This window comes from Gopherus evgoodei, chromosome 4 (assembly GCF_007399415.2).
Source record: "Gopherus evgoodei ecotype Sinaloan lineage chromosome 4, rGopEvg1_v1.p, whole genome shotgun sequence".
NCBI classification, from domain to species: Eukaryota; Metazoa; Chordata; order Testudines; family Testudinidae; genus Gopherus; species Gopherus evgoodei.
Window position 1 is genome coordinate 150,251,042 of NC_044325.1, and position 27,883 is coordinate 150,278,924.

General features: G+C 54.0%; 2 protein-coding genes and 1 long non-coding RNA gene across 12 annotated transcripts; 1 reads left to right on the forward strand and 2 right to left on the reverse strand.

Annotated features, from left to right (window-relative positions):
• Positions 1-511: 511 nt before the first annotated feature.
• SLC43A3 (solute carrier family 43 member 3) lies at positions 512-19,670 on the reverse strand. 9 transcript variants are annotated; one of them, XM_030561841.1, is made up of 13 exons: positions 19,636-19,670; positions 15,497-15,735; positions 14,838-14,967; positions 12,642-12,688; positions 11,931-12,007; positions 7,737-7,829; positions 6,267-6,406; positions 5,039-5,184; positions 4,162-4,344; positions 2,378-2,497; positions 2,038-2,224; positions 1,663-1,786; positions 512-1,124 (listed from the first exon to the last, which is right to left on the reverse strand). In XM_030561841.1, the coding sequence occupies exons 2-13, from the start codon at positions 15,684-15,686 to the stop codon at positions 969-971; spliced, it is 1,593 nt and encodes a 530-aa protein (XP_030417701.1). In that variant the 5' UTR covers positions 15,687-15,735; positions 19,636-19,670; the 3' UTR covers positions 512-968. The 9 variants fall into 9 exon arrangements, with proteins under 9 accessions (XP_030417701.1, XP_030417704.1, XP_030417708.1 ...); XM_030561844.1 differs by having other exon boundaries at positions 2,378-2,462; positions 19,632-19,665; XM_030561848.1 differs by having other exon boundaries at positions 2,038-2,090; positions 19,632-19,665.
• A 43-nt stretch (positions 19,671-19,713) lies between these two features.
• Positions 19,714-26,972, reverse strand: LOC115651037. The gene is made up of 3 exons (XR_004000298.1): positions 26,877-26,972; positions 20,381-20,532; positions 19,714-19,750 (listed from the first exon to the last, which is right to left on the reverse strand). It is a non-coding gene; the product is annotated as an uncharacterized LOC115651037 (long non-coding RNA).
• LOC115651035 (proline-rich 33 kDa extensin-related protein-like) lies at positions 22,989-26,249 on the forward strand. Of its 2 annotated transcripts, none has more exons than XM_030561850.1 (2): positions 22,989-25,455; positions 25,707-26,249. In XM_030561850.1, the coding sequence occupies exons 1-2, from the start codon at positions 24,681-24,683 to the stop codon at positions 25,940-25,942; spliced, it is 1,011 nt and encodes a 336-aa protein (XP_030417710.1). In that variant the 5' UTR covers positions 22,989-24,680; the 3' UTR covers positions 25,943-26,249. The 2 variants fall into 2 exon arrangements, with proteins under 2 accessions (XP_030417710.1, XP_030417711.1); XM_030561851.1 differs by having other exon boundaries at positions 22,989-25,026; positions 25,278-26,249.
• Positions 26,973-27,883: the final 911 nt, after the last annotated feature.

A 27,883-nucleotide genomic window follows, 5' to 3' on the forward strand; every position in this document is an offset into this window, starting at 1 on the left:
CACTAGTGGGAACTGCGTCCAGTTCAGGGGTACCCCCGCCCCCGGGACATTCCCAGCAAGCAAAGGGCTCAGAAACGCCCAGGCTGCAACCCTGCCATAGGCCGCGCAGTCAGAAAGTGCCAGCCATTTCATTCAGCCAAGAGAAGCTTTTGGGGGGACTTGCACCTGGTCTGTGCGCGCCGTCGCTGGGAGGAGATTTCTCACAGCAGAAGCTCTTCAGTCTGGCAGGCGCTGGGCATGGGCATGCATCAGATTCAGACCAGGAACAGGGGGCATGTTTTTTACATGGAGGGTTCTAACTCCTACGTCCTCTTCCCCTGGGATGGTGGGTTCTCCAGTGCCTGGGGCCACCAAATTAAAACCTGACTTCTGTCTCAGACAATAAGCCATGCTGGAGCCCCTTGGGGGGCGCTGGGGGAGGTTCAGGCAGTCAGACAAGATGGGGACAAGCCAGGCAGAGCAGGCCAGGGGCCTCTGGTGACCTCTGGAGAAGGCTAAGTGCTGAGCTGGGTTAGTTCCTCGTTAGCGTTTATGTGATTTCAGGAAGGAAGGCCCCAGGGTGTCCCATTCCCTCACTTTTACAAAGAAGCACAGAAATAAAATCTCTGCAGTAAAAGAGAAGGAAATGAGGGGATTGAAATAAACCCTGCCGATAACGGGAACTATAATACACTTCCTGCCCCCACTCCCCCTGCCATGCACGCTGGGCGCAGGGAGAGGAAAAGGCTGGATTTATACTGATCGGGCTATACAAAAACCTAGAAAATCAAGTATCTGTAAAAATAACCCAACATGACCCACCACCCTGCCGCTGGAGAGAAGCGAGTGCCTGGCTGGAGCTGATGGTGACAATGCTGGGCTGGAGGGACACAGCTGGGGATTGGCTGGGGCTCAGCCTGCACTCCTAATTCTCTTTCCTCATTCCCTTTTCGGGGGGAGCAGCCCCTGAAGATCCCTGCTGGGGGTGGTCAGATGGAGGACTCCACCCCAGCCTTTGTCAGGGTCAGGGAGGGTGAGTCAACATGTTGCTTTTCCTGCTCACTCTCCCGGCGCTGGCACTCCCGCAGCACCACCAGCGGACTGACGAAGGCCAGGAGGATGACGATGATGAGGCCAATGTTCACCTGAATGGGAAAATCAGGTTCTGAACAGCACAGAAAGTGGGGGTCAACAAAGTTCCCCCAAGTCTGGTATGGGGCATCCCCTGTCTTTCACTGCAGGGTGTCAATAAAGTTCCTCAGGACCCGTATGGGCACCCCATCTCTCACTGCAGAATGGCAATAAAGTTCTCTAGGCCCCAGATGGGGCACTCCTTGTCTCTCACTGTGGGGTGTCGATAAAGTTCCTCAGGCTCTGGATGGCGCACTCTCCATCTCTCACTGCTAGATGTTAATAAAGTTCCCCACCAGGCCCTGTAAGGGGCACCCCTCGTCTCTCACTACGGGGTGTCAATAAAGTTCCCCCTCACCCCAGATGGGGCACTTCCTGTCTCTCACTGCGGGGTGTCAATAAGGTTCCCCCTCACCCCAGACGGGGTACTCCCTGTCTCTCACTGTGGGGTGTCAATAAAGTCCCCCCCCGGCCCTGTAAGAGGCACCCCCCATCTCTCACTGCAGGGTGTTGATGAAGCTCCCCAGGCCCCAGATGGGACAGGACACTCACATAGAAGGGGTCGTCGCTGAGCGGTCCCTTGATGAGTGCAAAGCAGGGGTACTGGAGGAGTGACACCATGGCTGACAGGCCCATCACCAGCCCATAAAGCTTCCCGAAATGTTCCAGCGGGAACCTGTGGAGAGCCGACCCAGTGGGGGGGGCAGTGTTACAGATGAGGGGGGAGGGCACTGCTGTGAGACAGGCCAGAGGCGTACCCTCCCACTGTCCATTGCAGGGCATCTCTGTGCCCTGCCAACCCTCCCCTCTGTGCCCTGCCAACCCTCCCCTCCAGCCCAGCTCTGAACCCCTGCCCCACTGGTAGCCCCCTGCCCCCTCCATGTCTAGGATCTTCCCTCCCCCAGCCTGTGCCCCCGGGTGACTCACGCGATGGCCAGGAAGGCGGCGTTGCCCCCATACAGGAAGGAGCGGCTCAGCACCTGCAGGATGAAGGTGGCGTACTGCACGGGTAGCACTGGCACAGAGGCGCACACCGAGAAGGCTACACACTGCAGCACTGTCACAGCCAGCGACAGGACGCAGGAGCGCAGGTCGGCCAGGGAGTCCGAGCCACCTGACAGACAGGAGAGACACTGGCAAGAGGGAAGGGAGAGGTATGGGGCACTGCTGCAGGGAAGCTCACAGCACCAGGGTCCCGGATGGGCACCGGCAGGAGCAGCAGCGGGCAGAGCTGGGTCCAGCAACTGGTGACAGACGGGGTGATTACCTTTGGCACTGCCATCCTTGCTCCTCCCACGCTTGTGTCGGTCTAAGATGAGCCCATTCCAGGGGGCGCACAGGACCCCACAGAGCTGGGTAAAGGCGAAGGCATTGGTGTAGGTGCTTACTGGGGACAGAGACAGAGAGCAAGGCATAATGCTTGAGACTTCACCCCACACCTCCTGTTCACTTCCTGATCCACTGGACGAGAGGGTGGCCTGCATTGGCCAGGCACTCCTGGGTCCCGCACCCAGCCCTGGGTGACCTTGGCCAAGCTACTGCCCCTCCCCCTGCCTCAGTTTCCCATGGGTGACAATAGTACCAACCTCGTCAGGTCATTTGAGATGCTTGGCAGGAAGGGCCAAGGGTTTGTACTTATTCCAGCCTCCCTCCCCTCCTCTGGAGCCTGCCCCATTCCGCCCTTCAGTTCTCCTCACTCCATCCACACCAATAAGTACAATCCCTTCATCAGACAGCAGGGGGCAGAACAGCCCAGCTCAGAGACACCGCTGCCTACTCCAGCTCCATCCCACCCCTAACCTTACCAACAAAATCTCTCCATCCCTGCCTGCTCCATTCCCTCTGTCCTTCCCTCCATCATCTCTCTCCATCCCCACCTGCTCCATTCCCCTGTTCTTCCCTCCATCATCTTTCTCCATCCCCTCCTGCTCCATTCCTCTGTTCTTCCCTCTATCATCTTTCTCCATCCCCGCCTGCTCCATTCCCTCTGTCCTTCCCTCCATCATCTCTCTCCATCCCCACCTGCTCCATTCCCCTGTTCTTCCCTCCATCACCTCTCTCCATCCCCACCTGCTCCATTCCCTCTGATCTTCCTTTGATCATCTCTCTCCACTCTCGCCTGCTTCCTTCCGTTCATCTTTCCCTTGATCATCTCTCTCCATCCCCACCTGCTCCATTCCCCTGTTCTTCCCTCCATCATCTCTCTCCATCCCCTCCTGCTCGATTCCCCTGTTCTTCCCTCCATCATCTTTCTCCATCCCCTCCTGCTCCATTCCTCTGTTCTTCCCTCTATCATCTTTCTCCATCCCCTCCTGCTCCATTCCTCTGTTCTTCCCTCTATCATCTTTCTCCATCCCCGCCTGCTCCATTCCCTCTGTCCTTCCCTCCATCATCTCTCTCCATCCCCACCTGCTCCATTCCCCTGTTCTTCCCTCCATCACCTCTCTCCATCCCCACCTGCTCCATTCCCTCTGATCTTCCTTTGATCATCTCTCTCCACTCTCGCCTGCTTCCTTCCTTTCATCTTTCCCTTGATCATCTCTCTCCATCCCCACCTGCTCCATTCCCCTGTTCTTCCCTCCATCATCTCTCTCCATCCCCACCTGCTCCATTCCCCTGTTCTTCCCTCCATCATCTCTCTCCATCCCCGCCTGCTCCATTCCCCTGTTCCCTTCATCATCTCTCTCCATCCTCACTTGCTCCATTCCCCTGTTCTTCCCTCCATCACCTCTCTCCATCCCCACTTGCTCCATTCCCCTGTTCCCTTCATCATCTCTCTCCATCCTCACTTGCTCCATTCCCCTGTTCTTCTCTCCATCATCTCTCTCCATCCCCACCTGCTCCATTCCCTCTGACCTTCCCTTGATCATCTCTCTCCACCCCCGCCTGCTTCCTTCCTTCCATCCTTCCCTCGATCATCTCTCTCCATCCTCTCCTGCTCCATTCCCTCTGTCCTTCCCTAGACCATCTCTCTTCTCCTCTGCCTGCCCTATTCTTCCGTTCTCCTCCTTCCCCCATACCCCCAGCTGTGGTAGGCTGGGTGCCCCGTACCTAGCGCGGTGTCGCGGGCAGCCAGGTGCTCCAGCGTGGGGTTGAGGGTGCCGATGAAGAGGTAGTGCCGCAGCTGCATCACCGATAGCCACATGAGGTGCCAGAAGAAGAGCTTGGAGAAGACACAGGCCCGGAAAGACATGCCAGGGGGCTCTCCATGGCCTGGCCCGGCCCCTGACTCTCCTGGGGATGGACACAGTGCACTCAGGATTAGCCCTAGGTCTGGAGGGGGTGGGGTGGGAGAGGGGTGTAGTTTCAGAGTGGAGGCTTGTGCCCAGGCGATCCAGAGAGACAGGGTTAAATGTGGGAGCTGGAGTCTCTCCTGGACTGGGCCAAGAGCAGGGTCGGAGGGCTGGGGCTGCTCAAGCTGGCTCCTGCGTTAACTTTCCATTCTCTTCAGATGTTGCAGCGCAGGCTAGTCCCTGCAGAGGCTGGGGAGGCTGCCCTGCTCCCCTTGGGGGCACAGGGCTCTCCTTGCATCCATCGCAGGTGGAGTCACCGAAGGGAGCCCGTGGCCTGCAGCAGGGGTGCTGGAGGCGCTGAGGTTTGCGCCCCAGAGGCAGTGGGGCTGAGTGGCTTACCCCAGTGACAGAGTGGGAGCCTAAAAGGGGGCGGGGTCCTCCAGGGACTCTCCCAAAGCACCAGACCTGTGGATCTGTGAGGGGCTCACTGAAGGCCATGGGGCACTTTGGAGGTGGAGGGGCATTTGGGGGGGGGCTCACCGGAAGTCATGGGGCGATTCAAGGGTGGGGGAGAATTTGAGGGGCTCACTGGAGGTCATGAGTGCTGCAGGGATAGAGGGGGATTTGGGGGGCTTGCTCGGTGGGGCCCCAGGAGGCAGAGGAGGAATTCGGTGAGGGGACTTGGCCAGCCCTACCTTTGCCCATGGGGGCTTTGCCGGCATCGGCGCCTCTCAGGCCTGGCTCCGAGCACGGGTCGCTGGGCTCGTGGGTTCCATCGCCCAGGCCTGGCCACTGCTCCTCGTGGGTACGGTAGGAGCACCCCTGCCTCCGGCACCTCAGCCTGTGGACACAGCGAGCCAATCACCGCCCACCACAGCCCGGGGCAGGGCCAGAGACAGCATCCACCCAGGCCCACCACTAGGACCAGCAACCCCCATGCAAGAGCCCAGGGCCGGTACAAGGATGTTTCGCGCCCTAGGCGAAACTTCCACCTTGCAGCCTCCCCCTGCACCGTGCCCTGCCCTGAGGTGCTCCCCAACCCCTACCCTCCGCCCTGAGGCACCCTCCCACCCCAGCTCACCCCTGCTCCGTGCACGAGCACGAGCACCCCGAGCACGCCATTGCTGCTTCACTTCTCCCACCTCCCAGGCTTGCGGCGCCAATCAGCTTAGGAGCAGGGGTGAGCTGGGGCACGGAGCGGTTCCCCTGCGTGCCGCGCCCCCCCTTACTAGCTGCAGGCGGCCCTCCCAGCGCTTCCCTGCCCCAGCTCCCTCCGCCTAAATGCCGACGGCGACCGGAGCAACCGAAGATCCGGCCGCCGCGGTCGCTGCCAAAGAAAATGGCACCCCCCAAATCCTAGTTCCCTAGGCGACCACCTAGGTCACCTAAATGGTTGCACCGGCCCTGCAAGAGCCGAGGCTTCCCAGCACCCACCGGTGCTCCCCTGCAGCACAGGAGCAGCCCCGAGGCAGCATGGCCTGGGGGCCATGGGAGAATCACTTCCAGGGGTCCGGCACCACCCAGTGCTGCCATGGGGCTGAGCCCCATTTACCCAGCAGAGCCTGTTCCCTGAGAGAGGGCAGCAAGGGTGCAGTGGGGTTACGAGACAGACTGCGATGGCAGCATCCATGGGAAGCAGATGGGGGGGCAGAGAGCCCAAACGGGGGATGGAGAGATCCACAAGAGGCAGATGTGGGGTGGAGGGGCCCATGGGAGGCAGATGTGGGGACAAAGAGGCACATGGGACACAGATGGGGGATGGACAGGGCAAAGACACCTATTGGAGGCAGACGAGGGGTGATGGGGCCCATGGGGAGCAGAGAGCCCCACAGGAGGCAGATTGGGGATGGAGGGACCCATGGGGGCAGGGGGCCCATGGGAGGCAGATGGGGAACTGGAGGGTGGGGGCGGAGGATGACTCACCCGTATGCGTATCCTGGGGGCAGCGGGTAGGGGATGTGCCACCTAGGCATCAGGCAGAAGGTGCGGGTCAGGTGCCAGGCACTGCAGGCTGAGAGGAAGAGGAACGTGGCTCGCAGGGTCAGGCCTTGCTCGTACAGCAGCTGGGGGTGAAGGATGTTGTCAGTGGGTGCATACGGGGCCAACCTGGATTCAGTGACCTGTATTGTTCTTAGGGTGGCTCCCAGAGGCTGCAGCCAGGATCGGGGCCCCCATTGTGCCAGGCCCTGCACAGACCCCCACCGAGACCCAGGCCCCTGTTGTGCCAGGCCCTGCACAGACCCCCACCGAGACCCAGGCCCCTGTTGTGCCAGACCCTGCACAGACCCCCACCGAGACCCAGGCCCCTGTTGTGCCAGGCCCTGCACAGACCCCCACTGAGATCAGGCCCGACGCAGACACATAGCAAGGGACATCCCGTGCCTTGAAAAACTCACAGTCTAAACAGAGAAGTGGAAACTGAGGTACAGGGAGGGGAACTGACTCAACCTGCCCCTGCCCCTCGTGTGTCAGTGACAAGGCCAGGAATAGCACCCACATGGCCTGATTTCCAAACCTGTGGTTTAACCACACCCACACTTCATCCTGCCCTCATGCCAACAGCCCAGCAATGACTGCCCCCCGAGTGGCTCAGGCTCTCTTCATACGTCTCAGCACAGGGCTGGAAGATCATCACAGGATTATTTCTCTCAGCAGGCCCTCGCTGCAGAGACACAACCTTAGGTTGGTTGTTCCCATGCAACACATAAACCCTGTGACAGCACATGGCCTGGAGGGGAGATGTGAGAAGAGGAACAACTCACAGCCAAAGCCAAGGGAAAGAACATGGAAGCAGTGGGAATCTCCACAGCTAGGATCTATGAAGTGCCCAGCCCCACAGGGCCCTGATCTCAGCTGGAGCAGAGCCTGTCTGTCACTGTGTGTCTATGCAGCCCTCGGCACAATGGGGCCCTGATCTCAGCTGGGCCAGGCCTGTCGCTCACTGTGTGTGTGTGCAGTGCCTGGCACAACAGGACCCTGATCTCAGCTGGGGCAGGGCCTGTTTCTCGCTCTGTGTGTGTGTGTGTGTGTGCAAAGCCTGGCACAATGGGGCCCAGATCTCAGCTGGGGCTGGGTGCTGACTGAGCTCTATCCTGCACAAGTAAGGCCAGTCTGGGGGGGATCGGAACGCAGTGCGAATCCCAGGGGAGTGCAGGAAGGGTGAGAAGAACCTGAACATTTGCGTGTCACAAGGTTTAGGAGGTGGCTATATCTAAGGAAATCCTTGCTTAATGGACCCTAAACCTGCACCTTTAATCCTGCCCTCAGCCACCATGGAGCAGAGCTGGGGTTTCCAGGAAGTGGTCTGCCCCACCCTTCCCACCCTCCCTATTGCTGTCTCCTCCAGCCACCTCCTCTCTCCCCGGATCCCGGAGCTAGGGCCCAGGGGCTCACCTTGACCACAAGGAAGACAGCGGAGGACGAGTCGAAGGCTCCATTGTAGAGGGTGATGATGGTTGAACGGTGCTTCCCAAACAGGTTCCCCACCTGGAGGAAGGATACCCCCCCAACACACCCAATCATCATAGAATCATGGACTATCAGGGTTGGAAGGGACCTCAGGAGGTCATCTAGTCCAACTCCCTGCTCAAAGCAGGACCAATCCCCAACTAAATCATCCCAGCCAGGGCTTTGTCAAGCCTGACCTTAAAAACCTCTAAGGAAGGAGATTCCACCACCTCCCTAGGTAACCACCTCTGTCACCTGGTACCACTGAGAACAGTCTAGATCCATCCTCTTTGGAACCCCCTTTCAAGTAGTTGAAAGCAGCTATCAAATCCCCCCTCATTCTTCTCTTCTGCAGACTAAACAATCCCAGTTTGCTCAGCCTCTCCTCATAAGTCATGTGCTCCAGCCCCCTAATCATCTTTTTTGCCCTCTGCTGGACTCTTTCCAATTTTTTCACATCCTTCTTGTAATGTGGGGCCCAAAACTGGACACAGTACTCCAGATGTGGCCTCCCCAATGTCAAATAGAGGGTAATGATCACATCCCTTGATCTGCTGGCAAGGTTCCCATTTATACAGCCCAAAATGCCATTAGCATTCTTGGCAACAAAGTCACACTGTCGACTCATATCATCAACATCGCCCAGGGCACCCCAATCCTGCCAGGCCACAGGGAGCATGGGCTGGGGGCTGATTGAGCACTAGGGGGCCTGGGACCCACAGGGAGCTGGATTGGGGAGGGTGGCACCATGTGGCCTGGGTTGCCTGGGGAGCTGAGATGCAAGCTCCTGGGGGACTCTGCGGGGTCAGGTTTGTTCCAAGAGGCTGGGAGGTGGGACTGGCACTATGGGATATGGTGTCCCTGCGGAGTTTGGCTGAGGGGGTACTGTGGGGTTGAAGATCCCCCAGGGAGCCAGGCTGGGGGTGCTATGGGGGCTAAGGTCTCTAGGGAGCTAGGCTAAAGGAGGGCCTGTTCTCTGCCTCCATTACTCAACTGGCAGCAGTTCTGGCAGGGCAGCTGGAGCTGGGGCACCTGCTCCCATGAGGATGCCCTCAACCCCAGCTCTCTGCTTTTCTGCAGGGGAATCTGATTCTATACATTATATATAAGTGGGTTTTTTATCGGATTCGTGCTAACACAAAAAAGAACAAAACAATCATTGGTTGCCTCTGCTGACACTGATTTTGTCTCTATTTCTGAAGCTTTCACACTTCAAGTTTAATTAATTGTTTTCAGACTTTCAGTTGCTGGAGACAGGGGTGTGAATTGGTGGCACTAGTCGCTGGTTTCTGGCTGCTAATGGTAGCACTGCACGGTGGAGGTCACGTCTGAGAAGGAACGCTAAGTTAGAAAGAGCGAACACTGTAAGCAAGCTACCCAAATGTACACAACTATTTCTCTGCTAGTACGGCTTCAAAATCATCTTCCAAAGATGCTGGACCAGCTTGCTCCAAAAATGATAATCACAGTGAAGCTATGGCTATGAACTTGCTCCCTCAGGAGAGGTCAAAAGAAAAGACAAGCGTTCCTGAAATCCAGGACAAATGTCATGATGAAAGAGAAGATCCACTTTTCCTACCACCTGTCCGAACAGAAGGCGGAGAGACAAGTCGTGATAAGGCGAATAACTTGGCCATTAAGATAAAAGAAGATCTGGATAAACAGCCTTTGATAATGGAGGAGTTTTGCAGGCAGCGTATGGAGGAAGGTCGGTGCTATTTTTGAACTGCATCCTGGAGGGAAGTTTTAAGGCTTGTTGTGACAATTAAGCGTCTCACTGAAAGTGGTTTAACATTTGGAGGAAGGAGGGACATTATCGGCTCTCCTGAAAATGGAACGTATCGAGGTATTCTTGAAGCTTTTGCCCAAATATGATCTGTGTCTACATGAGTGAGTTAAACGCTATGGAAACATTCTACTTGTTGAAAACAGTCTGCAATGAGTTCATTGAGCCAACGGGATGTCAGGTTTTGAAATTCATTGTAAGTGAAGTCAAAGAAGCCAAATACTCCTCTTTGATCACAGGTTCAACTCCTGCTATCACTCACGTTGAACAGTTATCTGTCATTGTCCGATACAGCTTACACGGTGCCAGATATAAGCATCTTGTTGGGTTTATACCCGTCAAAAGCCACATAGCAAAGTCACTCTTCCAGCCCGTGGAGTCTTTATTGGACACAAACAACACTGCTATTGAAAACTGCAGAGGTCAAGCCAAAGATAATGCAAGTTACAGGTCTGAAAAGTATGAAGGTCTTCAAGCTCAGATCAAAAGATTAAGCCCACTAGTTGGGTAGGTGCCACACACAGCTCATTCTCTGAACATAGTTGGAACGTGTAGCATTGATGCTTGCATGAGAGCCATAAACTTTCTCTGTTTTGTTCAGAAATTAAATGTTCTTTGTTTTTTTGCAGCATCGCCCAAGCAATGGCAGCATCTGTGCAAGAAGCTTACTAAGAGTGACCAAATAATTCTCCTTGTCCTCAAAACCCTGCCAAAAACAAGCTGGTCCTGTCAGGCTGAATCTTGTAAAGCAGTGTAGTGGACCCTGAGGACATTCAATGTTGTTTCAAAGAACAATGGACAACACCGAGGAAAACAGTGGAACTCAAAGGGAAGTGCAACCATCTGCACCTTATGAGTACCCTGTGGAATGGGATATTAGAAAGGTTAGACAAAACTAGCCTAAGGATTCAAAACCAAGGCCTGGGTCTTGTCATTGCTGTTCATTTGCTGCCTTCCTTGCAAGAATTTGCCACAAGCTTCCGATCTCAGTTTGACTATTTTGAGATGCAAGCGAAAAGAAATGGGAAGTGAAGGTGATGAGTCCTTCATGAAAACCACAAATGCACTGTAACACAAATACTTCCCGATGGCAAAAGTGAGGAAGGAGGAAATCGGAAGTTGAGTGCTTTCTCCTCTCCTCCACAAGCTAAGCTGGGAACTGAAAAGAAGAAGTCAACGTTATGCTGAACTGTCATGCATGCCAGCCCTGCTCGACACTGACACAAATGATCTACAGCCTCAGCTTGTCCACGAAATGGAGCATTCAGCGTTTGTAAGATACTGTGAAGTGCAGGAGGAGTATGCTCCTGAAATCATCACATTTTTGCACGAGCAAGGCCTGAGTAACATCTTCCCGACTGTTTGCATTATGTTGAGGCTGTATTGGGCTGTGCCCATTGCCAGCTGCAGAGCAGAGCGAGCGTTCTCGACGCTTGCCTTCATAGAAAATCATCTTCTGCCAACGATGGCAGAAGCAAAGCCCAGAGCTCTCGCTATGGTGGCAGCTGAATGGAATGCATTTTGCACGCTGCCGTCTGAAGGTACAATCGCTGAATTTTGCGGCACCTAAAGCTCGCAAGATGTCAGTTGAAATGTTCAGCCTTTCATTTGACTCGCTTTGTTCTGTGTTTATCCAGGTGGCATGTACCCTGCTCAGCATCTTCGCTTTTCTTTCTGTGTCACGACTGGGTGGCCCTTTCTCTGGAACCATCTCAGTGTCCCCTCCTTTTCCAAAGTTCTCCCTCCACTTGGGAACCATACTCCAGCTTTCCTGAATTCTCCCCTGTGGGGGTCTCCCACTTCAGGGGACGTTCAGTCTCTGAGGCTCTTTATAAAGGTCTGATTAATAGATGAGGGTCTTGTGGTGATGAGCTTACTCTGGATTTCCTACATCCCAGTGGGCAGCAGAAGCTTGTCAGCTGTTCCCTCTCTCCGCTCTGTAGCAAGAGAAAGCTACTTTTCCTCTTGGCTGCAGCCCCGTCTGTGCCAAGCTCCCCTTTTAACCTTGCTGCCTCGGGCTCTGCAGCTGGGCCGATCCAATAGCACGTGAGGCCAGAGGAGCTCCTGAACCTCGCCCAGATCGGGGTGGGTGCATGTCCCATCCCAGCCCTTATTCAGTCATGTACAGGACTTGTTGATTGCCTCTAAAATCCATTAGCCCTGGGCCGCCAATCTCATCAATCCAGCCTTGCTCTCCCCAGGGGGACCAATAGGAGGCAGCAAACCCGCCCCCTCTCAGTAGGCCCCTTCCTCAGTGCCCAGCTAGAGATCACTCGGCCATTGCCTGGGGCAGTTCTCACCCCATGGCTGGCACCCCCAGGAGAGCCCAGACGGAGGGCGTGGGAGGGTCAGACCTGCATGTTGGTGAGGATGAGGAGAATCCCGCCAATGGAGAGCAGACACATAGCTGGGAAAAGGATCAGCGCCGTGGCTGCAGGGGACACACAAGCACCGCATGTCAGGGAGCGGCACGCCGTAGACGCACCATATACCATACACGCCAAGGCACTGGACATGCACACAGACAGCGAGTGCAACATGCACACACACAAGGACATACACTATCCGGCTTCTTAACAAACTCCAGTGAGTGTAACACACGCACAAACATGAGATATAACAATTCCTAGCAAGTGTAGCACACACACACACCCATCTGGCCTCATAACAAACCCCAGTGAATGTCCACACACACACACACACACACACACACACACACACACACACACACACACACACACACTGTCGGGCCTCGTAACAAGCCCCAGCAAATGTCACACATACACACACACACACAAGGTAGGTGCCCAGCCACACTCGCCCAGAGGGGTCTCCAAGCCATGGTGGATCAGGACTGGCTCTCTCTGCCCAGCAGGAGGCAGAGCTGTGCCCAGTCACAAGCAGAGGCAGAGTTCCCAGCCCAGTGGGGGTGCTTCCGCACAGAAGGGCTGGGTCCCCCCAGTGCTACCATGAGGGGCAGAGCCCCACCCTGCTTGGTGCCCCAACCCCAGCCCAGGCCATCAGGAGGTGCCCTGCCCCATCGCGCCCACAGGCAGAGGCCTCACCTGCCGTGGAGAAGGCAATAAGCAGTGTGCCGCCGGTGTAGAAGGATCTGAAACACATAAACACAGGGCCATGCTGGGGGAGCAACCAAGGGGGGCAGCGAACACCCCCTCTCCACTGTGGCTTCTGTCCCACATGGGGGAGTTGCAACTCCAGGGGTGGGGGGAGCAAGGGAGGGGCTAGTGGAACGCAGCGGTGGGGTAGACAGTGGGGAGCTAGACACTTGGGGTGCAATGGGGGGCAGAGAGGGGGAGTGGAAGGAAGGAGGAGGATGGGGAGGGGGTGATGGTGGGAGAGGGATGCAGGGGAAGTCAGGAAGGGAGGGGGAGGAGGAGAGTGGGCAGGGAAGGATGTGGGACAGAGGCAGGATTTAACCCCACAGTCAAGGTGGTGGAGGGCAGGAGACAGGGCTGGGAGAAGGGCCCAAGCCGAGCCAGGAGCTGCAGATCGGACACCACAAACACTGGTTGCACTCCAGGGAATGCTGGGAGCAGTAAGAGTGGGTTGGGGGAGCACGGCAAGGCACGCTGGTGCAAGGGATGGAACAGGCGACACTGCAAGGTGGTCGGGGCAGAGCTGGGTTGGGGGCAGGGGGCTACTGCTGGGTGTTGGCAGCCAGGGCACAAAAGGCCACAGCATGGTCCTGAACACTGGGGCTCGGGCCAGCCAGCTCGTCTGCACTGGGAGACTGACTCCAGTACTGCACCACTCTAAAGAGTGAAGAACCAGATCCCCCAGGGAGTTACCCCCATCTAAGCACAGCACCAGGATTAGAATGATAGAGCCTGACTGGTTAATATACCTGGGCAGATCTGCCCTCAGTTAGTGCCCTTCCTGGATTGGATAGATAGATGGATCGATAGATGGGGTGTATGCAGATCGATTGATCAATGGAGGCTATGTCGATGGATGGATGGATGGATGGATGGATGGATGGGTGAGGTGTAGTCAATAGATGGATGTATTGGGTGTATGTAGATGCATGGATAGATGGATGGTGAGGGTGTAAGTGGGTGGATGGATGGATGGAGTGTATGGAGATCGATCGATCAATTGATGGAGGATATGTCGATGGATGAATTGGGTGTAAGTGGATGGATGGGGTGTATGTGGAGGAAGGGAGGGAGGGAGGGATGGGGTGTATGTAGATGGATCGATGGAGGGTATGTGGATGGATTAATGGAAGGTATGTCGATGGATGGATGGATGGAGTGTATATCAATAGATGGATGTACGGATGGGGTGTATGTCAGCCCAGGCAGCAGGCTGCCATGGGCTGTGGGGCTGGCCCACAGAGTCCTGGTGAGGGAGCTCAGCTGAGCGGGAGGTACTGGAGCTGCAGAGCCCCGGAAGCAGCAGTCCCAGCTCTGCAGCAAGGATGGGAGGGAACAGCTTGCGGGAAGCAAGCAGCGAGCACTTCCTTCTGGGCTCTTGTGCAAACTCATCAGTAGCCTGCTGGCCATGCTCTGGGGTGCAGGGGAGTGAGCCCAAAGCCAGCTGCACCAGTGTCCCCTGGCCCAGCTGCATACAGGCTTAGCCCCTGGCCCGTTAACAGACACTAACTCAGCCAAGGAGAAACGAATGAGCTACAGGTGCCCTGGAGCCCTAAGGACAAGGGACAGCTGGCAACCACCAGTCCCAGCTGTGGGGAGGGGCCTGTGCTGAGGGGGCTGATCCTGTGAAAGTAGTGGTCGGGGGTTGTGCTGGGGGGTGTGGTCTGAGGGGCTGGCTGCTACAGGCACTGATCCGTGGGCCCAGGTAGGCTGCTGCCGGGAGAGGCGGATGAGTTCACTGGATAACCTGGGCCAGGCATGGTCCCTGCCTGGTGTCCCCCATTTTCACCACATTGTGGGGAGAGTGAGGAAGAGAAACAACCATAGAAAGAAAGAGTGGGGAGGGATGGGGGATCCTGTCCCAGGGGACCTCTCCCCTCCCTGTGATTCCATGGGGTTTATTCCCCACACACGCATGAGCCAAACCCATGGAAATAAGGTCTGGCTCCGAGGGGAGAGCATCCCATCCCCCACCTCCGGGTCCCCAGGGATCCTAGGGGAGGGGTCCCAGAGGGGATGCAGTTCAGGGGATTCAGGGAGGGATCCAAGAGGAGAGTCCCAGTGGAGGGGGGTAAGGGTCGCAGTGGGAGTGGGGTAGGGGGCCAGCGGGAGGGTCCCACTGGGGCCCCCCGCCCCCACACTCACATGGCCAGCAAGCGGGCCGGCATGGTGCCAAAGCGGTCAAAGATGTAGCCGGTGGGGAAGGTCATGAAGTTGTTCATGAAGGAGCCGATGGTGAAGACGAGTGACAGCTGCTCATCCTGTGCCCGGCAGTCTGGGGACAGCATGGCCTGAGACACTGAACTGACCAACCCACCTCCACAGCTCCCACATGCCCCTCACGGACTCTGACACCCATAGACCCCCCACCTGGATCCCAACACTCATATGGGACCCTAACATGGATTCACCCCCAGACATGGACCCCCTGCCCGACACCCCATCCCCTCCCATACACACATCCCCCAGCCCCAATACCCTCTCCTCACCTCATCCATGGCCCAAGAGGGTGTCTAGGGGAAATGGGTGGCACTGAGCCCGGGGGGAGCTCAAGGTAGGGAACCAGAAAGGGAAGAAATCTTAATTTAGGAATATGCAAATGAGACAATGCATAGTCCTGATATGCAAATAATGGTGTTGCATTATTTGCATATTTTCATTAGCCTTCTGGCCCTGGTGCAGCATCTGAGATGAGGCCATCCCCCATCCCCTTGGCCCTGCATTGCTGCTCCTCCTCCCTCCAGCACCCGCCCACTCCCCTGCAGCGCTCCCCGGTGCCACTCTAGTGCTGCCCCCCGCCATACCTGGGCCCTGCGTGCCATTGCCCGTGCCATTAGCCGCTGGCACACACAGCTCCTCGAAGTAGTGCATGTCCTTGAGCACGTACACCAGCGAGGCCCAGCCAAAGATGACGCCAGCAAAGCACATGCATTCCAGCAGGCCCGAGAGCAGTGTGCCCAGCCGCTTGGCCAGTCTCGCACCCTGCTTCTCCATGGCACCCTGCCCGCTTCCCTTCTGCTCCTGGGAGGGTCCCTTTCTGAGCCTGGAACCACAAAAAGACACTCCATGAGGTCAACGCTTTGCAGAGACAGCCCATGCCCGGTGCTGAGATGCAGCTGCTTCTAGGGAAGGGGGTGGACCAGATATTAATACAGAGTTCCCCCACCCAACACTGAGATGCAGCTGCCTCAGGGGGAAACCTATATCCTAATATGGAGGCGAGGAAAGAAGTTGGTAAATTCCAGATGAGGAACAATCAAATGTAAGCATCCCATTTAAACACAACACATGGAGGCAAGCAACTGCATATAGACAACATGCACAAATGCTTATACACAGATGCTAGATATCTAAACACTAAGCTGGGTGAACCTGAATGCCTGGCATTAAAGGAGGCTATTGATGTAACAGGCGCCACAGAAACTTGATGGAATGAGGCTAACCACTGGGACACAGAAATACCAGGGTACAAAATATACAGGAATGAGAGAGCTGGTCATGCTGGTGGGGGAGTAGCACTGTACGGGAAAGAAAGCACCAAGCCAAATAAAGTAAAAATCTTAAACAAATCAAACAGTTCTGCAGAATCTCTATGGCTAGAAACTCCGTGCTTAAACAATTGGAGTACGGCAGTAGGGATATACTACCCACCATATGGCTGTGAAATGTTCAGGGACATCAGGGAGGCTAAAATACCAGAAAACCCAATAGTAATGGGGGATTTCAACTTTCCCCATATTGACTGGGTACATGTCACCCAGGACAGGATGCAGAGATCAGGGGCAGCTCCAGGCCCCAGCACGCCAAGCGCGTGCTTGGGGCGGCATGCCGCGGGGGGCGCTCTGCCAGTCGCCAGGAGGGCGGCAGGCAGGCTGCCTTCAGCGGCATGCCTGCGGAGGGTCCACTGGTCCCGCAGCTCCACCGAAGCCGCAGGACCAGCAGACCCTCCGCAGGCATGCCTGCGGGAGGTTCACTGGAGCCGCGGGACCAGTGAGCGGCAGAGAGCCCCCTGCAGCATGACGCCGTGTTTGGGGTGGCAAAATGTCTAGAGCCACCCCTGGCAGAGATAAAGTTTATAGATACTATAAATGACAGCTTCTTGGAGCAGCTAGTCCTGGGATCCACAAGGGGAAAGAGGATTCTTGATTTAGTCCTCAGTGGCACACAAAATCTGACCCCGGGGTGAATATGGCTGAACCACTTGGTAATAGTGACCATAACATGGTTAAATGTAGTAGCCTTGTAGGGGAGAAAATACCAAAAAACCCACCATACTCATACGTAACTTTACAAAGGGGAACAACGTAACTTTACAAAGGATGGTAGTTAGATGGAAATTGAAAAGAGCAGTGCCAAGGGTAAAACGCCTGCAAGCTGCATGGAGATACTTACAAACACCATCCTCGAGGCTCAGACAAAATGCCCCCCCAGATCCAAACAGATGGCAGGAGGGCTAAACAGCAGAGTAATGGAGACTTCTAGCGGCAAAAGTAAGGAGCATAAACTTTGGCAAAGAAAATGTGAAAGTCTAACAGGACGGGCCAAAAAAGGATTTAAGAAGCAGCTTGCTAAAGATGCAACAACTAACAGTAAAAAGTTTTAAGTACGCCAGAAGCAGGAAGCCTGCCAAACAGTCAATGGGGCCACTGGACAACAGAGGGGTTCAAGGAGCACTCAACGAAGACGAGGTCATTGCAGAGAAGCTAAATGAATTCTCTGCATCAGTCTTCACTACAGGGGATGTGGGGGAGATTCCCACACCTGGGCCATGCTTCTTAGGTGACAAATCTGAGAAACTGCCCCAAATTGAGATGTCAATAGAGAAGGTTTGGGAACAAATTGATAAATTAAAAAGTAATGGCCCCGGGGCCAGATAGGATTCACCCAAGAGTTCTGGAGGAGTTTAAATATGAAACTGCAGAACTCCTAACTACGGTATGTAACCTACTGCTTAAATCGTCCTCTGTCCCAGATCACTGGAGGATAGCTAATGTAACACTGATTTTTAAAAAGGGCTCCAGAGCACTCCTGGCAATTACAGGCCACTAAACCTAACTTCAGTACCAGGGTAAAATAGTTGAAACTTTAGTAAAGAACAGAATTACCAGACACACAGATGAACACAATTTGTTGGGGAGGAGTCAACACAGCTTTTGTAAAGGAAAATCATGCCTCACCAATCTACTACAATTATTTGAGGGGAGCAGCAAACACGTGGGGAAGGGTGACCCAGACAATATAGTGTACGTGGATTTTCAGTTTACCTTTGATAAGGTAACCAGAGACTAAGAGGGAAGGTCCCCTCATGGATCAATAACTGGGGTGAACAGAGAGGTGGCAACGTTTGCAGATGCTACGAAAACAGTCAAGATAGTTCCATCCAACACTGACTGTGAAGAATTACAAAGGGGTCTCCCAAAACTGGGTGACTGGACCACAAAATAGCAGATGAAATTCAACGTTGATAAGTGCAAAGTAATACACATTGGAAAATGTAATCCCACCTATACCTACAACAAGAGGGGGTCTAAATTAGCTGTTACCACCTAAGAAAGAGATCCTGGAGTCATCATGGATAGTTCTCTGAAAATGTCCACTCAGTGGACCGCAGGGATCAAAACGGCCAACAGAATGTTAGGAACTATGAGGAAAGGGATAGATAATAAGACAGAAAATATCATAATGCCACTGTATAACCCAGGGCGTGCTCACAGCTTGAATACTGTGTCCAGGTCTTGTGGCCTCACTCAAAAGGAATGCATGGAACTGGCAAAGGTTCAAGGAAGGGCAACAAAGATGATCATGGAACAGCTTCCATACAAAGACTGGGGCTGTTCAACTTAGAAGAAACAACTCAGAGGGGATATGAGAGAGGTCTATAAAATCATGAATGGTGCACTGTTAATTAACCCTTTACACATACAGAAACCAGGGTCACCCAGTGAAATTAGCAGGCAATAGTGTGACTCTGTACCTTAGGAGAACACCCTGCACCCCCATGTTCACCTTTATAAAATGATTGTGTGGTATCCAATGCAAAGTTTGTCATGTTGGGTGTCTTCGAAAGGCTCATGATGCACTCAGCATGGTCATTATAAAGATGTTATAGTAATAGTTACAGTAATGTTATAGCAATGTTATAGGTTATAATTTCATGTATATAGTTATGAGGCTGAAAATGTGTCCTCATGGCTTAAAGCAGGCCCAGGCAAAAACTCTCCAAGAACAGAGGGGCAGGTCACACCTCATCAGGGCAGGTATGGGACAAACCTACGCAGACTCACAGGAACATAGGACGCTGGCCTAGGCAGCAACAAAAGAATTTGTTGGACTCTCAAGTGAGAAGCCCCCCTTCCTTTGGCCAGGTTGGGACTTCGATGAGGAAATGCTTACCTAACTCTGAAGGGAGCGGGGGGAAAGCCAAGGAGGAAGAAAGGACAGGATAAAAGGAAGAGACATTTGCCATGCACTCTCTCTCTTCCACCTACCTCTACAGACACCACACCAAGCAATTGAAGCACTGATCAAAGGAGAGAGCCTGGCTGAAGAGAAACCAGCCAGCCTGTGGTGAGAAGCATCTAAGTTTGTAAGGGCCCTGAGAGTGTTAAGATCAGCTTAGAATGCGTTTTGCTTTTATTTCATTTGACCATATCTGACTTGTTATGTTTTGACTTATAATCATGTAAAATCTATCTTTATAGTTAATAAATATGTTTTGTCTATTCTACCTGAAGCAGCGTGTTTGGTTTGAAGCGTGTCAGTGACTCTCCTTGGGATAACAAGCCTGGTACATATCAATTTCTTTGTTAAATTGATGAACTCATATAAGCTCACAGCGTCCAATGGGCAGAACTGGACACTTCGGGTTCCTAGGGTTGTGTCTGGGACCAGAGATATTGGCTCGTGTCATTCGGTTGCACAATCCAAGGAGCAGCTTACTTGCCAGAGGTTATGCGTGAACAGCCCAGGAGCGGGGGTTCTCACAGCAGAGCAGGGTGAGGCTGGCTCCCAGAGTCCAGGATTGGAGTGACCTAGCAGATCACCGGTCCAGATAACACCTGAAGGGAACATCACAAACAGGTTTAATAAAAACAAGAGGCAGGACCTTTTCACGCAGTGCACAACTAACCTGTGGGATGCAGTGAAGGCCAAAAATACACTTGCCTTCAGAAAAGAAAAGCTAAGTTCACAGAGGATAGATCCATCAATGGCTATTAGCCAAGATGGTCAGGAACGCCAGCCCATGCTCTCAGTGTCCCTAAACTTCTGACTGCCAGAAGCTAGGTGTGGAAGACAGGGGTGGATCACTCAGTCTTTGCTGCTTTCTGTACAATCCCCCTGCAGCTCTAGCATGGGCCACTGTCAGAGACAGGACACTGGCAATATGGACCATGGTCTGACCCAGTGTGTCAGCTCTTATGTTCTCTTATATTCTTATGGAGCATAACAGCTGTTTACAGATGGAGCCACCACCCAACACTGAGATGTTGCTACCACTGGGGTGGAGTGTAGCAGCTATTTGTAGATGACTTTCTTGACCAGTGCTGAGATATGGCTGCCTATGGGGTGAGCAGTGGCAGCTGTTTACCAGCCACAGCACATCACCACGCAGGGATCACTCACCGAGCACTGCAAAGCAGCCACCTCTGGGGTGGGGAGTAGCAGATGCTTATACAGAGATCCCTTACCCATCACTGCAGGGATACCACATCTGGGGTGGGGTACATCAGCTCTTTATGCAGGGGTTCCTTGCCCAATGCAGCGGTGCAGCTGCCTCTGGGGTGGGATGCAGAAGCTGCACTGAAACAGCGCAGAAGAGCTGAAGGCTGGATGCATCCAGCTGGAACCACAGGGAAATTGAATATGGCAAATTAGAATTAACCCTGTGGGAAACAGGCCAGTGCATGGGGGAGGTCTTGTGAAAAATGCCACTGGATCCTCCATGCCCTTGAAAAGTTCAAGAGACCTTGGTAGCATTGGGATTAACACTGTGTGAGGACAGCACCCGCTACTGATCCTCTGCCCTGCTCCCTTCAGTACAGCACCCCCTAGTGCCACACTAGGGCATTGGGGTCAGCACAGACTGTGTGAGGACAGCACACCGCACTGAGCCCCTGACATGCTCACTGCAGCACAGCGCCCCCTAGCACCGCACTGGGGCACTGGAGTCAGCACTGACTGTGCATTGACAGCTCCCCCTAGTGAGACCCTGCCCTGCTCCCTCAAGCCCAGCGCCCCCTAGCTCTCAGGTCTGCACTGACTCTGAGGGGAGTGCGCCCCCTACTGAACCATTTGGGTTTCTCCCAGTCCCCCATCCCAGAGCTCCCCCCACTTAGTGGGAGGCCTGAGGGGGTCAGAGCAAATGTCACTTCCCCAGCAGGGACGGCTGCATTAGCTGCCACCTGCACAGAGCCAGGGACTCAGTAGGGGACACGTGCTGAGCTCAGCACAGATGATTGGGGAGGTGGGGAAAATGTGGGATATGGATCAGGGAACCAATAAAAGCCTCCCTCTCTATCTCCCACGCTCCTCCCCCCTCCTTCTCGCTGTGCTTCTTTGCCCATCCTGGGCTGTGTTGGGGGCTCTGGCACTGTGCCCAGGCTGAGGGGTAGCCAGTCGGGTTACTCCCTGCCCCCCAGTGCCAAGAATCGGCGCCTCGCCCTGAGCAGGCTGTGCTCTGGGGGCAATAAGGGCCTGGCCGGTGCTGGCCGGGTGTGGGAGCCAGCACCTTGAGTACTGGCAAGAACAATCCTGTCAGCAGAATTTTAATGCTGAGCTAGGAAGGACGCGGGGTAACTCTGGGACAGGGCCACGGGCAGTGATTTATGGCATCCCCAAGGGACCAGTTCCCACAGAGCGCTGCAGGCCTGGAGCCCCTTGGCAGGGTGACTCGGACTCAACACTCCAGGACTCCGGTGGGATCGTAGAGACAGAGCTGGGGGTTAGAGGCAGAACAGCCCAGGGTCTAAATCACTAGCCTGCTGCTCAGGAGATTGGGTTCTAGTCCTGCCTCTGCTGGGTGACTGTGAGCAAGTCACTGCCCTGCTCTGTACCTTGGTTTCCCCATCTGCCTTGGCTATTTGGAGTGTGAGCTCTTTAGGGCAGACCCTGACTCTCACTGTGTCTGGGCAGCTCCTGGTTCAAAGGGGCCCTGATCTCAGCTGGGGCAAAGCCTGTCTCTCACTGTGTGTTGGTGCAGCACCTGGCACAACAGGGCCCTGATCTCACCTGGGGCAGCACCTGTCTCTCGCTGTGTGTCTGGGCAGCGCCTGGCATAACAGGGCTGTGATCTCACCTGGGGCAGGGTCTGACTCTCATTGTGTTTGTGCAGTGCAGTGCCTGGCACGACGGGGCGATCTCAGCTGGAGCAGGGCTTGACTCTCACTGTGTGTTGGTGCAGCACCTGGCACGACGGGGCTGTGATCTCACCTGGGGCAGGGCAGGACTCTCACTGTGTCTGTGCAGTGCCTGGCACAATGGGGCTGTGATCTCAGCTGGAGCAGGGCCTGTCTCTCGCTGTGTGTCGGTGCAGCATCTGGCACAATGGGACTCTGATATCTGGGTGCTACTGATATAGAAACAGCAGCCAAGTGGCGGATGCCCTCAGGTCCCAACAATTTGTTCCCACTGAATTGTTTACCCTGAGCATTTCCATCAGCCCCAATCACGGGGAATCCATGTGCAGGGCTGTGACCAGGAGGCTGGTGGGAATCCAGGCAGGGGCACCCACACAGTGCGGTTTGTGATCTCTGCTTGAGGGCTCATGTGATGTAGCGACGCGGCACGAACACAGAGATCATCAATGCCAGGAGGACGGGGCCCGGCGGAAAACCAGCTGTTTCTGCCAGCAGAGCTCCTGGCGACTCAAAGGGACCGGAGCAGGGCAGGGCTGGAATGTGCTTCCATAGTGCCAGGGAGAGGGGTCACAGGATGCCCTGCTACCCACCCACCCATCGCCTCACCCTCTATCCCATATGCACCCGCTAGCCTTCCACCTTTCTTTCGTCTATTGCATCCATAGCTTCCAACCCCACACTCTGCACCTGTCCCGTACTCACTCTCTATCCATCCAGCCCCACACACACCCTCTTTCTTCCCATCTGTCTCCCTCCCTTCATATGAGACCCATCACCACAGTGTCTGACCACAGTATATACACTAGGGGGTAGGAAGAGATAGATAGATAGATAGATAGATAGATAGATAGATAGATAGATAGATAGATAGATAGATAGATAGATAGATAGATAGATAGATAGATAGATGGGGCGGCTGGAGATAGATAGATAGATAGATAGATAGATAGATAGATAGATAGATAGATAGATAGATAGATAGATGTCCCAGCCCCTAGGTGACAGTCTTCCCCAGCTCTGGCCTCTAGACTGGGGGTGCACGGGTGACTCACTAATGGCACGTTGTTGTACTGAAGCCTGTTCCTCTCAGCTGTGGGTGGTGGGAAATGTTATAAATAATCATCTGCATTTCTATGGCAGCGCCACATGCCACTCGCCAGGCGCTCCCCCTTCCCCCATGCATGAAGCCACATCCCCTGGGAATGTGCCTGCTCCCCAACTTCCCGAAGGGGAAACTGAGGCACAATCAAGGGCTGTCTCACTCCAGGCTACACACCCTGGAGTGAAGACCAGATCCCTCTCAGCCTTGACCCCCCTATGCACCCTGTGTGAGTTGTCATGCACATGTGACACAACTGCCATGCAGCCTGTGTGAGATGTCACATATGTGTGTGATACAACTGCCATGCAGTGGGTGTGCGGTGTCATGCATGTGTCAGACACACATGCCATGCAGCACCTGTCAGGTGTTACACATGACTCCCGTGCAGCATGTGAGATGTCACATGTGTGTGATATGACTGACATGCAGTATGTGCGTGAGGTGTCACACATGTGCAATGAGACCCTATGCAGCATGTGTGCGACACAACAGCTGTGCAATGTGTGTGTGACATGTCACATGGATGTGTGTGACATGACAACCAGGCAGTGTGTGTGACATTCCCCCTGGCAGTATGTGCAATACAACCCTATGAAATGTGTATGTGCAATGTCACGTGAATGTGTAACATGACAAGTGTGCAGCCTGTGTGCGACACAACAGCTGTGCAAAGCGTGTAGAGATTAGATAGATAGATAGATAGATAGATAGATAGATAGATAGATAGATAGATAGATAGATAGATAGATAGATCCTGTCAAGGGTCAGGGTGGATTCTCCATCACTGACGATTTTTCAGCCAAGAGGAGCTGGTTTCTAATGATTTGGGTGCAGGTCTCTGGCCTGTGTTATCCAGGTCAGACTAGATGATCACAATGGTCCTGTCTCGCTTTGGAATCTCTATGTGTAACACAGCAGCCACGTACAGTGCCTAATACCAACCCATGCAGCATACATGTGACATGTCGCTTGTGTAACCCGACCTCTCTGCAGTATGTGCTCCCGGGATTCTGCCTTGCTGTCACTACCAGGGGCCCTGCTTTGCCCCAGGGCGAATGCCCACCCAACTCGCAACCCCCAGCTTTCCCTGAAAGGAGCAGCCTTCCGCCCTGGCACAGCCCAAGAGACACAGCATGCATTGCCCTGCGGGAGGAATGGCAGTGTCGGGACCAGCTGGCTGCCAGCCCCCCACTCCCTAGGTGGGTCACTAGGCATCACTGCTCTCTGCCCTTGCATGTGCTCCGAGCTAGACAGACACAAACCCCGGGGTGTCCTCTCCACTTCCCAGGGAGTCTGAGTTCCCACACATGGGGCAGGGACACAAGGGCCAACTGCCCCTCCCCATCTGCCCTGGCTGGGGCACAGGGTCAGCAAGCATCCCAGTGGTGGGGGCTGGGAGGATGATGGCACCAAGGCACTGACCAACGTGTGGCCTGGCTGCCCTGCTCCACCTGCAACCCAGCCCTCCCTTGGTGTCTCTGCCACTTACCTGCTCATCTACCAACTCCATACATTCCCCTCCATCTAGCCATGCATCTGCAATACCCCAGCTATCCATTCGCAACACCCCATCTATCCATTCATCCATCTGCAACACCCCATCTACCCATCCGCAACACCCCATCTATCTATCCAGAACACCCCATCAATCCATTCGTTCATCTGCAACACCCCGTCTACCCAACCGCAACACCCCATCTATCCATTCATCCATCTGCAACACCCCATCTACCCATCCGCAACACCCCATCTATCTATCCAGAACACTCCATCAATCCATTCGTTCATCTGCAACACCCTGTCTACCCATCCGCAACACCCCATCTATCCATTCATCCATCTGCAACACCCCATCTATCCATTCGCAACACTCCATCTTCTATCCAGAACACCCCATCAATCCATTCATTCATCTGCAACACCCCATCTACCCATCCGCAACACCCCATCTATCCATTCATCCATCTGCAACACCCCATCTATCCATTCGCAACACTCCATCTATCCATTCATCCATCTGCAACACCCCATCTACCCATCCGCAACACCCCATCTATCTATCCAGAACACCCCATCAATCCATTCGTTCATCTGCAACACCCCATCTACCCATCCGCAACACTCCATCTATCCATTCATCCATCTGCAACACCCCATCTACCCATCCGCAACACCCCATCTATCTATCCAGAACACTCCATCAATCCATTCGTTCATCTGCAACACCCTGTCTACCCATCCGCAACACCCCATCTATCCATTCATCCATCTGCAACACCCCATCTATCCATTCGCAACACTCCATCTTCTATCCAGAACACCCCATCAATCCATTCATTCATCTGCAACACCCCATCTACCCATCCGCAACACCCCATCTATCCATTCATCCATCTGCAACACCCCATCTATCCATTCGCAACACTCCATCTATCCATTCATCCATCTGCAACACCCCATCTACCCATCCGCAACACCCCATCTATCTATCCAGAACACTCCATCAATCCATTCATTTATCTGCAACACCCCATCTACCCATCCGCAACACCCCATCTATCCATTCATCCATCTGCAACACCCCATCTACCCATCCGCAACACCCCATCTATCCATCTGCAATACTCCATCTATCCATTCATCCATCCGCAACACCTCAGCTATCTATCCTCAACACCCCATCTATCCATCTGCAACACCCCATCTACCCATCCATCCATCCATCCATCCATCCACAACACCCCGTCTATCCACCCTTCCGCAGCACCCCATCTATCCATCCATCCATCTGAAACAACCTATCTATCCATTCGTCCATCTGCAACACCCCATCTACCCATCCGCAACACCCTATCTATCCATCCGCAACACCCCATCTATCCATCCTTCCATCTTCAACACCCCATCTATCCACCCTTCTGCAACACCCTATCTACCCATCCACCTGCAACACTCCATCATCCAGCCATCTGCATACACACATATCTATCTGCATATACTCCTCTATCGAACAATCTGCATGCACCCATGTATCTATGAGCAGATATCTCTATCAATCTATCTGCATACACCTTATCTATCTCATGCACACTCTTTTCTTTCTTTCTTTCTTTCTTTCTTTCTTTCTTTCTTTCTTTCTTTCTTTCTTTCTTTCTTTCTTATCTGGGAACCTCCTGAGCAGTAATGCCTCCCCCCTCTCCCCCCTTAACTCTCCATGTCCTTCCCCCACTGTCTGAGTCACTCATCCTTAGCAGCAGCCACAGCCACCCACCCCTCCCCCTACATCGCTCACAATGCATCTGTTTTCTCTGAGGCTATGTACACACTAGCATTTTTGTCCGTAAAACTTTGTTACTCAGGTGTGTGAAAAATCACACCCTTGATCGACATATGTTTCACCGGTGCCGCGGGAAGGTCCATAGTGTAGACATGGAGACATAGCCTAAGCCACGTCATCAGCTAAGTATTTCCAAAGCCCCCCACTCCCCTGCCCCTCCCCGCATCCACCCCGCCCTGTGTTGTGCCCCAGGTGCCTGGCTGGGCACTTGTGAGATCTGGGGTGGAGGGTGTCAGGCGAAAGGGCAGCAGTGCCAGAGGGACACAGCCTACCTGACCCCTGCACAACCAGCAGCCCCCTCCTCTACTCTTGCCCCTCCTTCTGCAAACCTCTGGCAGGCTCAGTGTGGGGGTGGGCCCCTCACAGAGCAGGTGCATGGGGAGACTCACCGTGGGTCACCAGCTCAGGAGTGGGGGTGTTGGCACTGGACTACCAACAGCACGAGAGCGCAGCCAAGAAACTCCAGGGCACACCCTCTCCTTCCTCCCTCCTCTGTCCCTCTCCCCAGCTCCACCCCTGCCTCTGCCCCCCCCCAGGAAACAGATGTTGGAATGAGCACTCACTGCTCCCACGCACACATGCTCATGCATGTACACAACATGCACACACTGCACACACACAATTTGTATGTGCACACACAGCACACATGCACACACACATACATACACCCAGAATGTACACACATACACGTCACTCATACATGCACACACATACATACACCCAGCATGTACACACATACACGTCACTCATACATGCACACACATACATACACCCAGCATGTACACACATACACTTCACTCATACATGCACACACACACACACATACATGCTGCATTCACACACAACACATGCACTCACACACAAACACACACACTGTTGCAGATCCCTGCAATCCCCACCCCCAATGCCCAGTTGCTCTCAGGGGCTGTCACAGGGCGCAGTATGAAAAAAGGAGTTGTCCCTTTTGCATGTCATGACATTGTATCAGACACTGAACTGTCTCTTCTTGCATGGCCATCAGGTGCCAAAAAGTCCTCAGTACCGCCCTTGGTCACCTGCTGTTGCTTTGGCAGGGCCGGTGTATAGCCCAGGGGTCGGCAACCTTTCAGAAGTGCTGTGCCGAGTCTTCATTTATTCACTCTAATTTAAGGTTTCACGTGCCAGTCATACATCTTAACATTTTAGAAGGTCTCTTTCTATAAGTCTATAATATAGAACTAAACTATTGTTGTATGTACAGTAAATAAGGTTTTTAAAATGTTTAAGAAGCTTCATTTAAAATTAAATTAAAAGGCAGAGCCCCCTGGACCAGTGGCCAGGACCCGGGCAGTGTGAGTGCCACTGACAATCAGCTCGCATGCTGCCTTTGGCACCTGTGCCATAGATTGCCTAGCCT

Bases quoted from the DNA above. Each gene is read 5' to 3' on its own strand.
- SLC43A3 (XM_030561841.1), bottom strand. From the start codon at position 15,686: ATGGAGAAGCAGGGTGCGAGACTGGCCAAGCGGCTGGGCACACTGCTC. The intron at 14,968-15,496 runs GTATGGCGGGGG...TGCTGTCCCCAG, and splicing joins CAATGGCACGCAGGGCCCAG to ACTGCCGGGCACAGGATGAG. The intron at 12,689-14,837 runs GTGAGTGTGGGG...TATGTGTTTCAG, and splicing joins CCGGCCCGCTTGCTGGCCAT to ATCCTTCTACACCGGCGGCA.
- LOC115651035 (XM_030561850.1), top strand. From the start codon at position 24,681: ATGCATCTGCAATACCCCAGCTATCCATTCGCAACACCCCATCTATCC. The intron at 25,456-25,706 runs CTTCTATCCAGA...GCAACACCCCAT, and splicing joins ATCCATTCGCAACACTCCAT to CTATCCATTCATCCATCTGC.